Source organism: Pongo pygmaeus, chromosome 7, assembly GCF_028885625.2.
Source record: "Pongo pygmaeus isolate AG05252 chromosome 7, NHGRI_mPonPyg2-v2.0_pri, whole genome shotgun sequence".
Lineage (NCBI taxonomy): Eukaryota > Metazoa > Chordata > Mammalia > Primates > Hominidae > Pongo > Pongo pygmaeus.
The window spans coordinates 108,667,583-108,683,114 of NC_072380.2; the positions used below are offsets into that span (position 1 = coordinate 108,667,583).

The 15,532-nt window shown below is 42.7% G+C and overlaps 1 protein-coding gene across 1 annotated transcript in view; it reads left to right on the forward strand.

Moving 5' to 3' along the window:
* The window catches only part of PTDSS1 (phosphatidylserine synthase 1), a 73,009-nt gene that overhangs the window by 21,025 nt on the left and 36,452 nt on the right, over positions 1-15,532 (forward strand). The window contains exons 3-5 of the mRNA XM_054498238.2: positions 1,203-1,247; positions 4,125-4,249; positions 12,289-12,447. Coding sequence (XP_054354213.1) covers positions 1,203-1,247; positions 4,125-4,249; positions 12,289-12,447 — 329 coding nt within the window. The remainder of the gene's footprint in view (positions 1-1,202; positions 1,248-4,124; positions 4,250-12,288; positions 12,448-15,532) is intronic.

The window sequence follows — 15,532 nt, forward strand, 5'->3', positions numbered from 1 at the left end:
TTAAAGACTAGGAGTGGCTCACAGTGTCATAGGCTTGCTTGGAAACCAACCATAGTCTGAGCTTCCAGAAACAGACACCACCCCCAGAACTGTTCTAAGGAGGAAACCCCAGCAAGCGTGGGCTATGATCTGCCCCAGTGTCACTTCTGCAATGGATTCTAAGGGAGTGCCACTTTGGATGGTCACCACCTGCCTACTGCCCCTACTAGCCAGGGCTAGAGAAACAGAGAGAGAGGAGAACTGTGCCTACTCCCTTTACTGTCACTAGCTCCTGAGGCCAAGCCTGGCACAAGTGCCACTGCAGACCGAGCCCCACCTGTAAAGAAAGTTGGGAAACAAGCTTTGGTGTCTCTCCTGGGGACGTGGGATTCATAAAGTTGGAAATTCTGCAAGTGTAGGAAGGCTGTTCAAAGGCGTTGGCAGCCCCGCACAGAACAGGTACTCACCAGAATGGTGCTTTTCCATAGCTGTGAGGTGTAAGGTCAAGGCTCAGCTTGCTTTCTTCTCCCTCTTCTGCTTTTTTAATGAAAAAAGAGAAAGTATTGGCGTATCACTTGTCATAAGGGAAAGTTTTGTCCTATGAGACTTTTGTTTCAGTTGTGTGGAATCTGCATGTGTCTGAACCGGATTGCCATGTCAGAGGTGTTTTGTCGGCACAGGTCATATCAAAAGCCACGCAGTGTTTCTTTTTCCTCTGTTATTTTTCAGTCTGTCTCTCTCTCACACACACACACACACGCACATGCATACACACACGCACACACCCACATGCAAACGCACACACAGGATGATGACTGTGCTGTCCAGAACCTCTTTCCCTGGAGCTCCTGGGCAGCTGGGACATTTTACTTGTTAAGGTACAATATGTGTCACACACACTTAAGCCTAGCCTGGTGACCCACTCACTATTACAACATTGTTTCCAAGGGAAATTATGTTCTGGCTTCTCAAGACAAAGCTTTAAAAAAATCTCTGTTGTGGAGAGTGGTGCCTGTGATGATTGTGGTGACAGTTGTTATAAAGTGGAGCAAACATTTCAACCAAATTGACCTCAAAGTGTTTATGTAGAGGAAAAAAAAAAAAAACTTTTAACAGTAGAGAGCTTTTTCTTCTTGTTATCTGTATGGAGATCAGCAGCACCTTAAGTTTTAGCCTTCTCTGAAACCAGTTCCTTCTAACTTTATAATGTTATTTATTTGCAGGTCCGTTCACTCGACCTCATCCAGCCTTATGGCGAATGGTTTTTGGTGAGTTTCCATTAGCAATGTAAAAGGATGTTCTATTTTTTTCATCTTTTTTTCTGTTTATCACTTTAAGACTTTTACTTGCCACTCTCACTAGTTAAAACTTTATTCTACCTTTTTACTTTTTGATGTTCCTAATATACATGTTTTCTTAAAATTATTTGACACAAAATAAAGTGTTGATGATGACTTAAATTCTCTTACACATGAACTGTTTCAACTCCACATGCCTCCTTATGTTGTTGTCTCTTAATGTACACAGGATTTGACTTAAGCAAATATCTCTTGTTTTCCTTTATGTGTTTTCATACTGCTTCTTACTAGTGCAAGCCCAAGTACCCACTATGAGCACATTTGTCTTGTGAGCATCTGGAAGGGAATGAAAACAAAGCAATTCAATTTCTTCAGTGTTATGAATGAGAAAGAACTTGGAAAGAGAAAGACTTCTGACAAAGAACCCTAATTTGAACTAAGAGTTAAAAATAAGCATATAAATATTGGATGTCTTATTTTTACCTGATTTTGTAGTCTAAATAGTGAAATCACCTAAATGGATTTAAAAATGCATCTTCAAAACTTTGGATATTGGCTTTATCTGGCCTAAATAAGTCACCAAATGAATTATTTTAGGTTTGGAAAATGTAATCTTATGTAAAAATGTTCAAGAACTCTAAGGAATTGCTATTTTGCTAAAAGCTGCCTATTTTTCTTTCAGCCTTCAGAGCTTCTAGGTAACTCTTAGTCTCTTTGAATTGATTTGTGAACTTTTCACTCAGCAGCCATTCACTGAGTGAGCTGTGTGACAGGTGCTGCTCTGGGCCCTGAGGCCACCAGGCAAGACCAGACAGACAGGAGCCTGCCCTCAAGAAGCTGCCCTTCCACTTGGAGACAGAGGACAGCTAGTAAACAAACTATTACACAAATCAGTAATCAAAAAAATATCAGCTATCTGAAGTTATTAGGAAGCTAGTTAAGACCAGGGGAGGTGACAGGAGCTGGTGTCTGGTTTAGCTTGAGGAGTGATGGGAGGCCTGAGGGAGTGATGCCAAGTCTGAAACTGTCATACAAAGAAGGATTCAAGCCTGCAAAGATTCTGGGGGAGGGGAGCATCCCAGGCAAGGGGAAAAGCTGCTAAAATGGCCCACAGCTAGAAACCACTTCCAGGCCAGTGTGGCCCAAGTATAGTGAGCCCTGGGAGAAGAGTAGGAGAGAAGTCAGAGAGTCATCGGGCACAGATGTAATCATGGGGACTGTGGGCCAGGGTAAAAAGCAGGGCATGACGGGCAGGGGGAAATCACGGGAGGGTTTTTCCCAGGGTGACCTGATTCCATTTACATTTTCAAAAACATAGTCCTGGCTATAACGTACATACCTCCCATTGATTTAATAGTGCTGTTTGAAGTTATAAGTTATTTTCAGCTATTTGGACACATCTGAATTCTTCCTATTTCAAATGATCTATGATAGGTAGTAAGCAGTTTTATTTCCTTCTTGAGAGCCTTTTGGGAGCATGGAGCCCTTTGATAATCCGATGAGACCTATAGATAGACCCATTCCCTATGTGTGCATCCATGGACATTCACCATGCACAGTTCTGCATATAGTGTCCAGGGCTTCACAGACCTTGAGGTCCAACCGAGAACTCCAGATTGAGAATCCCTACACCACAGATTCTTTCTGTCCTAATGTAATTATTCAAGAGGATCATAATTATTAAAAAGTGTAGTGGGGGGCATTTGTGGTGAAAATTGGTAAAAAAAATGGGTGGTACATAAGTGCAAACTGAAGGCAATTCTCGTATCAACTTGCCTAAAAAATGTGCATTCCCTGGGCCCTAGGTTGCACAATTATGGGCTGGCCACATACCACCCAGGCCTCACTTGAACTCCCTGAGGCCTGGAGAGGGGTGCCCGTTGGAAGGCCTGGCACTATAGTGCTTGCAGTGGATTTCATTCCAACCACAGACATGCTCTTCTCTGGAGTGGCTCACTGGAGATTAGTGCTGAGCCAAGTTTGGATGGACGCTGTGATACAAGGTCATTTGTATCACGGTCTCTAAATGTCCCGCATAAACATTCTAATTCCGATGGGTTCAAGAGAAAGAGAAACCACAAAACCCCTCGTGATCGTTTCTGAAATCTCTCTAAAATGTATTGGACAGGCTTTTGCCTTCTAAAAGTGCATTGTTAACATTTCTTTTTAAAATGACACATAGTGATTATTAGGATAGCAATTATGAGATGATAGGACAATAAAATAATGCCTACACGGGGTAATGTGGAGTGTAAGTCTCAAAAAAGTGGCCCTGGGCCGCCTCTTGAACCTTATATCGGTAGTACTGTCCACACCCAGCCTTGCCCTCCTCCAGTCCACTTAGTTGGCTTTTTAAAATGTTACCTAGATCATCTTATTTCCCCACTTAACTTACAATCATATCTGAAATTTTGGCCGTGGCCTTTAAGCCCTGACGGTCACTTCAGGGCTGCCTTGCTCCATTCCCCTCTCTGCCAGTGCTCTAGCCACATATGGGGTCCTAGATATTTCTCTTTTCGGAAACCAACCTGCACGCTGTTCTCTACCTGAATGTTGCGTGCAATCCTCACACCCACCCCACACACCCTTTGCCTCATGATCCTTCAAGTCTCAGTCTAAGTTAGCATCAGTTTCTCAGAGATGGTTTTCTTGACCCCCTCAATCTGAATTAGGACTGTGTATCAGACTGCCTCATCAAGGGAAATCCCAGATTATAAGAGGAGTCTTGACAGGCTGTGCTGCAATCTTAGTGTCTGGTTTTGGCAATGCCATTCGAGTCTAATGTGTATCGTGTGTGTCTGACTATTGGATCTCTTCTAAATTTCAGCATGTTTTTTTTTCTCTCAGGACTCAGTGTGCTCTACTTCCTGTTCCTGGTATTCCTACTCTTCCTGAATTTCGAGCAGGTTAAATCTCTAATGTATTGGCTAGATCCAAATCTTCGATACGCCACAAGGGAAGCAGATGTCATGGTATGTACTTGTCAGTGGCCTCTTGGAGAAACTGGTAGATTCTTTCTTGGGTGTAAGAGGTAGTAGACTTGACATTTTAAATTGTTCCTTCTCTGTATTTCCTGTGTAGTTACCTAAAAACCAGGTCTCTGGGAGGGTTGTTGAGTTGCATGGTTGTCCACAGGTGATAGAGTCCAGGGAAAGGAAATCCTCTCATTACGCAAAGGGGTCTGTGAGGAAGAACACACACATTATTATCAGACAGCCTTGGGTGTGAATTCTGCCTCTGTTACTTGGTAGTTGTGGGACTTTGGGCAAAGTACTTGTTAGATTATTCCATTTTTTTGTAAGTTGACGTAGTAATACTTATTGGGGGTTATTGTGAAGTGAACAAAGTAGCATTATCTGTGAGGCCTACTGCGAGGTCTGCCATGGTACCCCCAACACCCCATGTTGTTGGGCCATGCCCTAGGTCATGGTGGCTGCCCCTGCACCCGTCAGCATCACCCTCAGCACCTGCACTCTCTGACCCTGATGCCTTGCTCCTGCTCCACTGCTTGCCACAGAGAGGCCAGTTGTAATGAATTAGTTTATTTCATTTGTTACTATTATTTTTATTAAACCATACAAAAAAATTTTATTCTTGGCTAAAACGACTCTATTTTGGCTTTTACCGAGGAGACTAATTATATGGGAAAAACCAGCTGTTTTTCTCTTCACTGACGGTAAATACTTCTGTGACCAGATGTGTGGGTTTTTCCCACACTAACCAGTTCTCTTAACTTTCCTGACACCTGGAGTTAGCGTCAGATCCCACTAGTTAAGGGCCCAGTCCTATAAGACTGCCCACATTTCAGATGCCACTCGCAAGTCCAGGCTGTCACCTGTGCTTCTGACCAATCAGCTACAAATCAGGGGTTCCCACAATATCCTCCTTGTGCACGATCATTTGCTATGATGGCTCATAGAACTCAGGGAAGTATTTAAGTTTGCCAGCTTATTGTAAAGGATATGATAAAGGATACAGGTGAACGGCCAGATGGAGAGGTACCTAGGGCGAGGTCCAGCAGAGTCCTGAGGGCAGAAGCTTCTGTCTCTGTGGTGTTGGGGTACACCACCCTCCCAGCATGTGGATGTGTTCACTAACCTGGAAATTCTGAACCCCAGAGTTCAGAGATTTTTATGGAGACTATCACATAGGCATGATTTTTTTTTTTGAGACAAAGTGTCACTCTGTTGCCTAGGCTGGAGTGCAGTGGCACAATCTCGGCTCACTGCAGCCTCCGTCTCCCAGGTTCAAGCGATTATCCTGCTTCAGCCTCCCGAATAGCTAGGATTACAGGCACCTGCCACTACACCTGGCTAACTTTTGTATTTTTAGTAGAGACAGTGGTCTCACCATGTTGGCCAGGCTGCTCACGAACTCCTGACCTCAAATGATCTGCCTGCCTCGGCCTCCCAGAGTGCTGGGATTATAGGTATGAGCCACCACGCTTGGCCTTTTTTTTTTTTTTTTTTTTTGACATGGCGCCTCACTCTGTCACCCAGGCTGGAGCACAGTGGCATGATCTCAGCTCACTGCAACCTTGGCCTCCCAGGTTCAAGTGATTCTCCTGCTTTAGCCTCCTGAGGAACTGGGATTATAGGCATGCACCACCACACTCAGCTAATTTTGTATTTTTAGTAGAGACAGGGTTTTAACATGTTGGCCAGGCTGATCTCAAACTCCTGACCTCAAGTGATCCACCCATCTCAGCCTTCCAAAGTGCTGGAATTACAGGTGTGAGCCACCACACCCGGCCCATGATCAATTTTTTTTTTTTTTTCCCAAGACGGAGTCTCGCTCTGTCGCCCAGGCTGGAATGTAGTGGCACAATCTCGGCTCACTGTAACCTCTACCTCCCTGGTTCAAGCAATGCTCCTGCCTCAGCCTCCCAAATAGCTGGGACTACAGGCACCTGCCACTACGCCTGGCTAATTTTTGTATTTTTAGTAGAGATGGGGTTTCAGCATGTTGGCCAGACTAGTCTCAAACTCCTGACCTCAGGTGATTTGCCCTCCCAAAGTGCTGGGATTACAGGTGTGAACTACTGCTCCCAGCCCTCCATGATTTTTAACTCAATCTCCAGTCTTGCTCTCCTTCCCGGAGGATGGAAGGTGGGACTGAAAGTTCTAGGCTTCTAATCATGGTTTGGTCTTTCTGATGACCAGCCCCAACCCAGGAACTTACCAAGTCACCTCATTAGAACAAAAGATGCTCCTATCACCCAGGAAACTCCAAGGAATTAGGAGCTCTGTGTCAGCAACTGGGGTCAAAGAACAGATATTAGAACAAAAGATGCACCTGGCACCCCTATTGGTCAGGAAATTGTAAGGGTTTCAGGAGCTTTGAGCCAGGAACTGGGGAGAAGGACCAAACTATGTATTTATTATGAATCACAATATCACACTATTTTATATTATAATGTGTTCTTTTCCAGTGTTTTTTAATCCCAACATTTGGTACAGGTTAATTCTTTTCTGAAAAGGAGAACAGGAATTTGGGCCATAGATGGGTTTGCTTTGACAAACAAGAAGTAACACAAAGGGACTTCATAAAAGGTCCAAGAAATAATCATTCCCCCATAGTGACATTGGTCAAATCCTTCTTAGAGTGGTATTTAAAGATTGTTATCTGTAAATTTTTTAAGGGATATGCTTAAAGCAAAAATAAGAATGCCAGAAATTATTTATCAGTCTCGGGGGAGAAAGTCTGTTTTGGAATTTTTTTACTCTAAGGGAGAGAATGACGGAGGTTGACTTCTTAGCCTATGATGATGATGATAATGCAGATGACGGTTATGAGGATAATGGCAGTTATTTATTATGAATTGTCTATGTCAGACACTGTGCAGGGCACTTTATATTCTACATAAGCCTCATGCATGCATGCTAGACGTTCATATCACCATTTTACAGAGGAGGAGATGGAAGTTTAAAATACAGTATCTCACTGCAAACACAAGCCGATGGATCTCTCTGGCGTCAAAACCTGTACTTTTCATTTGGAGTGTGCTTTCAGTATATAGTTATAAAAATAAGTGCTTTGATGCTCAGAGGAGCCTTAGGAAATAGAAATTGGGAGAAAGATATCCGAAGTGTAGTATTTTCCCAGATATCTTTCTTGCATTTTTGAGCAAAAGTGGTCACATTGCAAAGTAAACTGACTTGCAGGTGGATGTGCTCCAGTTCTCACAGCCAGTAGGAGGAAATTGAATCGAATAATAATGCTCTTCACACCTGGCTTTCTTAAGAATTTGACATCACAGGGACATCCAGATGTCAAACTTACAGCCCCCAAGTAGCCGAACCTGGCTTTTGAACTCTGGTTTTCAAGTATTGGCTAAATCTTTCTTGCCAAAGTAAAGCACGAGGCTGTGTTCAGCCTGTAGAGTTCTAACTGGTGCTAAAACAGCCTCATCTTCTCCATCTCTAATCCCATCCCTTTATACTTCTTTAAAGTTGTCTTTTGCAATTCTAAGGACCTATTCATTAGTGGTTCCTTTATGCAAGACAGGTCTATAATTCCTGGCTTCCCAGAGTCCCTACTCTCTCCACTCCTTCATGCTGCTACCCATTCCTAATCTTGATAGACCATGGTCTATGCCTGGTATCATACATTGAGACTCAGACTTCATTTTCCCTTAGAATTAATATTATAAATTAATATTATAAAATATTATATAATATAAATATTATAAATAGTCATAAAATATATACTATAAATATTTATAAAATATTATATATTATAAATATAAATATTTATAAAATATTATAAATCTTATAAATATTTATAAAATATTATAAATCTTATAAATATTTATAAAATATTATAAATCCCTTAGAATTAATATTATAATATTATAAATATTATAAATTAGATCACTGAAATCCCATTAGAGGCAGTTTTTTGTGTAATTGAAAAGTTGCTGCATTTTAAAATATTGATTCTGTTCAAAAATATGTCTTTAAGCTTCAGACAAGTTTGTAGACTGGGTTGTCTTGAAGCAGCAGTCTTTGGCTAATTAATGCTGACCCAGCTTTTCTTCTGCATAAGACACCATCCCATGCTGGTGGGAGTGGGGGAGAGGGTGGGCGTGCTCCCTGTCCTCTTGGAGCTTAGAGTCTACCAGAAGGCAAATTAAACAAATAATTGTTGGCTATTGAACCCTAAGACAATTTCAACAGCTTTTTAGAATTTTATTATGAAAAATTTTAAACCTATGCAAGAGTAGAGAGAATCTATAACCTCATGTACCCATCACCCAGTGTCAATATTATCGACACAGGCCCAAACTTGTTTCATCTTTTCATCCCACATCCTGGATTATTTTGAAACAGTTCTCAGAAATTAAACCTAAAATAGATGGGCTTTTCTTTTCTTTTTTTTTTTAGCATAACCACTGAACAGTGAACAGTACGCAGTGAGTGTTCACATTTCTGCAGTCGCTTCGTAAATGTTCTGTACAGTTGATTTATTCAAAATAGGATCCAGACAAGGTTTACACATTGCATTTGATGTGTCTTTTAAATCTCTTTTCATCTGTAATTCCCCTCATCATGTCCTGAAAATTTATTTGTCAAAGAAACCACATTGCTTATTCTATAGGGTTTTTCACATCTGGATTTTGCAGCTGCATTTGCAGAATCATCATTTAACATGTTCTTTTTGTCCCCCTATATCTTCTCTAAAGTAGAACTCAGATGTAGGGGCTGGATGAGATTCTAGATTCCAGATCGGTTTTTATAGTGGGACTGCTTCATAGCTGGTGCTGCGTATCACACTAGGAGGCACACAGTGTCTGGTGGTCTCGCTTTTTATAATGTTAAGATTGGTCATGGCTTTGTGAGGTCAACATCAATTTTAAGATGCACCATCAATTATAGGTATGACTTTTTGGAGGAGAAAAAAAGAAACCTTGGGCTGGGCATGGTGGCTCATGCCTGTAATCACAGCATTTTGGGAGGCCATGGTGGGTGGATCAAGAGGTCAGGAGTTTGAGACCAGCCTGGTGTTTGAGACCATGTTTGAGGCCAACATGGTGAAACCCTGTCTCTACTAAAAATACGAAAATTAGCTGGGCGTGGTGGCACGCAACTGTAATCCCAGCTACTCGGGAGGCTGAGACAGGAGAATCATTTGAACCTGGGAGGCGGAGGTTGCAGTGAGCTGAGATGGTGCCACTGCGCTCCAGCCTAGGCAACGCTGTCTCAAAAAAAAAAAAAAAAAGAAACCTTATATTTAAAGTGCTATACATTGTAATATATTGAAATAGTCACCCTAATTCTCAAAACAATACAGTGTGAAAAAGGCATGTCATAGATTCAAGGAAGCACGATCGTTACAAAGGGCACAGTCTGTGTAGGGGCCCTGATTGGGGGTGTGGGGAACTGGGACCAGTCTGGTACGGAAGAAGTGTGGGGATCATGAGGCAGAGGGCCCTGCCTGAGCTAAGAGGCTGCCAGGGCTGAGCCAGCTGGGACAAGGAGTTTGAGTGTTATTCTAAGTGTATGAAAAGGCCATGGAAGGTTTATAAGCAGAGGAGCTACATGACCTGTGTTGATGTTTTAGGAGGTCAATCAATAAATACCTCCATTTCTAGTTGAGTTTGGAAACAGAAACAAGAGTTCAAAATCTCAGCTGATTTCTTCCTGTAAAAGCTCAGTGGAGCAGATTGCTTTAGACCTGGGCTGAATTAAGCAAGCCTATCTTCCCCTAGCCCATTAGACAACCACAAGCTGCTTCTACAAAGCAGGGCCTGACCCACAAAAATTGCTGCATGGCTGGGGGAGCTGATGAGAACCTGTGCTGTCTGTAGGCAAATAATTTCCAAAGAGGACCCAAAAGAGGTTGGATCTCTTTCTTCTTCCAAAGTCAGCAACTGCCCCAGAGAGGAGTGAAAAGATAGTTGGGCTGGAGACCTGGCGTGTGTAGTAGTGGAGATCCTTCTACATTGGGACGGGCATGTTACCCAGCCCCTTTCTCCCCACCCTCCTGCCCCAGACACCCTTACACACATGCATGCACATTCTGTGATCTGATTATGATTTTCAAGATCTCTGTAGTCTTAAGCTGAATGTGAACACCTAGGTGCTTATTATAGCATCATCTATACTTTGTTATGTGCCTGACACATTCCACAGTTTCGAAACCTATTATTACGGAAGTCTAAGCAAGAAATAATAGTGGCAGCGAGAAGCGTAAAAGAACAACCTGGGGAGGTAAAGTGAATAGGACTTGGTATTTGGTTAGGTGTCCAGCAAGCAAGGCAGAGGGTAAGGCCACCAAGATCAGCCTAGGACCAGTTGGGAGGTCAGCAGAATCTGTCTTTACCCATCTTTTGCTCACAGGCATGCACCTGTCCACTTGACCCCCTTTCCAGGCTTTAGCTCTATGCTGTCTTCAGTTAAAGCCTGTTCCTCCTGATTCCCAGGGTTCTGCCTGCATGCAGCTCTCTGGCTGCTTTAAACTGCAGTGCCCTGTGGCCCTTCCAGGACAAGGACCTCAGGTCTTATGAAGGGGATAATTGGCAAATTTGTTCATTACTAACTATAGTGCAAATAGACGGATTGGTCTTTATGATTTTTAAAATGCCTTCCCACATGTCAAAGCACAGAGATACTTAATAGAGTATAAAGTCCTCCAGAGTTATCTGCAAGCTGTGATTACTTTAAGAGCAGCCTTCTAAAAACAGATTTTACCCCTTCCTTATCTAACTCTACGCAGTGTATTCCAGAATAAAGAAGAGGGTGGGGTGGTTGAGACATTTGAGGTTGACTGGATGTGGCCCTGCTCCTTAACCTAATATACAACCTGCTTCAGCCTAAGGGCATTTCCCTCTGTCAGCCTGCAATTCTCTGTGACAAGAACGTGCTGTTCCAGAGTCCGGGAACGAGACTTTTCATCTTATTGCAGGGCAGTTTGTTTTTTTTAAAGCCTTATCTTGACTTATCCCTATTGAATTTTATCCTCTTTTCTCCAGATTTCCCATTTACACAGCATAATCTCACATCATACTGCTTCTCAAAAAATAGAATTCTTAAAAATGTTTGTTCAGCTTTGCAAGTTGAAATGCATTTTATCTGAGAAGGAAATCTGATGTGTGGTGGGTTTCAGAAGAGACAGGGAAGCTCTTTTGCTCTCAGAAAGTATCATTTCTGGAATTTAAAACTATTATAGTTTATAGGAATTTTTTTCAGCTGGCTGATTACAGGGGGTGAATATTTGCCAACTCTTACTACTGCCTGTCAAATTAATTTTGGGAAGAAAGGATGTGAAATGTAGAGATTCCCAATAAATGTTATATTATCATATTGTCATGCAGTCATATGATAAGATATTAAATTACTTAGAAATATGTATAATCAAAAACAAAGATATTAGAAATGGAACCAACATTCTGAAAAGCTTTGTAATTTTTAATATTTAAATTATGTAGTATCTGATATATTTTTGGGGAGGGGAGTTCTCTTTTAATTACTGAAGTTGGGTGCTTTTCTTCTTTTTTCTAGCATAACTATTTAAGGCTTTACATTTTCCTCTAAAGTTCAATTTTTACATGGTGTATTTTCATTATCATTATGACACGTTAAAAAAAATTCCTATTATGATTTCTTCTTTAATCCATGATATTTAGAAATGTGTGTTTAAATTTCCAAATCTATTGGGAATCTTTTATTTGTGCTTTAGTTACTGGCTTTAATATCGTTGCCCTGTGGTCCGATGACATGATCTATGTGATACCACTTCTTTAGGATATGTTGAGCCTTCGTAAAATTATTTTGCTTCTCATTTTAATGCAGCTTTTGCAATTCAGAGCAAAGCAGTTTTGATTTATAAACTCAAATACTTGTCTATTTTCCCTCAAGACCCTTAAGTTATTAAAACTTTCTCATTTTTTACTGAGCAGGACTTATTAGTTGTCAAGTTCATATCTGTTCTTTTCATTTACCGGCAGAATCCTGGAAGCAAGTTGATTTCTAGAATTTCACTAATTATTCTCTTTTTTTATTTTAAATAGGAGTATGCTGTGAACTGCCATGTGATCACCTGGGAGAGGATTATCAGCCACTTTGATATTTTTGCATTTGGACATTTCTGGGGCTGGGCCATGAAGGCCTTGCTGATCCGTAGTTACGGTCTCTGCTGGACAATCAGTATTACCTGGGAGCTGACTGAGGTAAGAAGGAGGGCATTGGGGGTTCCCCAGACTGTGCCGTGTGTGTAGTTTATATATAGGAAAAAGTATGTCAGTTAATAGTCAGTTAATCCATTCTCCAGCTCATGTGGTACAAAACAGAAGAATATTTTATACTTCTGTTTAAAAAACAAGCAAATATTTAAAAAACCTCCTTGTTAACTTAATAAAGTGTACCTCTGTCCTGCAAGTCTTAAAGAGAAACAAATGAAATAAAGCTAAAGAAAGAAGTTAAAATTCCAAGTAAGACGAATAAATGGGAATGAGGAGATCTGCTTAGAATTCAATAGGTCAGTTGACCTACTAACTAGCTTCCAGTTTGAGATAATAGAATTGTGTGTTCAAGTACTATAAGAGCATCCAGGGTATTTGGTGGCTGCAAAATGGATTCCAAATGTTAGCTCTAATATGTCAGGAATCAAAAGTTTGTTGCATTTACTTAATAAAAGAGTTATAGTCTTGAAAAACTATTAGCAAAATGAAATTTTGGGAACTAACTCATTATTGTTCTATCATTATGAATCATTCCCAGTGAACAGAATTTGGCCACATACGCAGTATACTTCTCCATGCTCATCATTGTCCTGACCCTAACTTAGAGACATGTGCCAACTAGATGTGGCTTCCGTTAATGTGCCTGTCACTGTTCTGGAGGCCAGAAGTCCGAGATCAAAGCGTCGGCAGGACTGGTTCCCGCTGGGGCCTTTCGGAGCATTTTTTCCAGGCTCCTTCTCTATCTTTGTGATTTGCTGGCAGTCGTGGTCCCTGGGCTTGTTGATGCATGACCCCTTCCTGGTCACGTGGCATTCTCCCTGTGCGTGTCTGAGCCTTCATGGTGTTCTTTTTTTGTTTTGTTTTGTTTTTTTTTTGAGATGGAGTCTCGCTCTCGCCCAGGCTGGAGTGCAGTGGCGTGATCTTGGCTCACTGCAAGCTCCGCCTCCTGGGTTCACGCCATTCTTCTGCCTCAGCCTCCCGAGTAGCTGGAACTACAGGCGTGTGCCACCACGCCCAGCTAATTTTTAGTATTTTTAGTAGAGACAGGTTTTCACCATGTTAGCCAGGATGGTCTCAATCTCCTGTCCTCGTGATCTGCCCACCTCAGCCTCCCAAAGTGCTGGGATTACAGGCGTGAGCCACTGTGCCCAGCCCCATGTGTTCTTTTTCATAAGGACACAAGAGCATTCCCTTTTATAAGGACACAAGTCATATTGGATTAGCAGCTCACTGTACTGCCTATGACCTCATCTTAACAAAGTACCTCTCCAATGACTCTATCTCCAAATAAGCTCAAATTCTGAGGTATTGGAGGTTAGGGCTTCAACATAGGAGTTTTGAGAGGACACAATTCAACCGATCCATAATAGTGCCCAACACTTTACATATGCCTTCTAAGTCCTCACAACAAACCGGGAAAGGCGGTGCATACAGGTTCCCACTGTACAGATAGGGGAGCCGGAGCGCACAGCCTTGCTTCTTTAGGTGAGCTAGGATTGGATTCCAGATGTGAAGCCCACGTTCCTGCCCTTATACCGCATTCCACCTCTGAATTCCATGTGTCTTTGGAACCCGGCCGCTGCATAGGCTTGTGTCAGGCACCTGGCCCTTGTCAACCTCGCTTGCTTCCCCCTTGCACTGCAGACTGGGCATCTGCTGTACCTTCTTTCCCTGCTTCCCAGTGCCTGTGGTCGCCAGGTCCTGTAGAGTTCTGTAGAGTCTTCTAAGCACCCAATCGTCCATTGACGTCTCTTCAGACCTCTGCTCCCACTTGTCTCTAATCCATGGTCATCTCCGTCAGAATTGCTTGTCTCTTCACTATTTATTGCCAAATGATCCTCTTTAGACCCCACCAGACCAAGGCTCTTCCCTACTCAGAGCTCTTTAGTGTTTCTCCATTACTCTGTTTTTTTTTGAGACGGAGTCTTGCTTTGTCGCCCAGGCTGGAATGCAGTGGTGTGATCTTGGCCCACTGCAACCTCCACCTCCCAGGCTCAAGCGATTCTCTTGCCTCAGCCTCCCAAGTAGCTGAGATTACAGGCATGTGCCACCACATCCAGCTAACTTTTTATTTTTAGTAGAGATGGGGTTTCTCTATGTTGGCCAGGCTGGTGTCTAACTCCTGACCTCAGGTGATCCACCTGCCTCAGCCTCCCAAAGTGCTGGGATTACAGGCGTGAACCACCGTACCAGGCCTCCATTACTCTTAAAATAGAATCCAAACTTCCAACCCTGCCTACGAGGCTCCAGGTTCACCAGCCCCTGCCTGCAGCCTCAGCCTCATCATGCCTCATTTTTGCCCTCGGTGCTGCAGCCGCCTCTGCTGTCTTCCCCACCACAGAGTCCTCCCTGCTGCTCTTCCCTCTCTTCTCTCCCTTCACCTGCTAACAAGCTGTCTCCAGAGCTCAGCTCTGGAAGGCTTTCCCTGCCCCTCCAGTAACTGTGCTCCATCTTCATACAGCTGGAAATAGAACACCTCGCCACTCTCCTTTGAAATGCTCCTCATTTCATCAAATGAATGTTAGACACTCAATAAGTGTCTCTTCTGGTAATCCTTGTGCCTCAAGAGGGCAGGGCCCATGCCTGTGTATTCCCAGATCCAAGGACTTTGCCTTATACACGGCAGATGCTCCACAAATCTGTAGTGAATGAAGGAATGCAGCCCCCTCCTCCTTGGGCTTGGGTCTATCAGGGGCCCATCTCACCCCCAGAACCTGGTACCTTCCGGGAAAGTTCCTTAGGCTGGAGGATGTCCTCCACATCCCATTTTCTCTTGCATAGTTTTCTTTCAGCAAATATGTGTCATTGACTTCTGCTGAAGTTTCTCCCTTCCCTCTCTAAGGGCGAGAGTTAAGGTTCCATCTCATGGCTTGGAACCTGGGAATACACTTCAAGGGTAGTACCAGGCCCCCGGGGTTAAGAATGCAGCCACAAGCCATCACATGCAGCAGCTACTCTGTAGCTTCTTGACAGCAGGTTCATTAAGAACAAAAAATTCCTCATATTTATAATTTGTTTATAGCTTACAGAATGCTTTCATGAATACTGTTTTATCTTTGCAGTATTTATTATA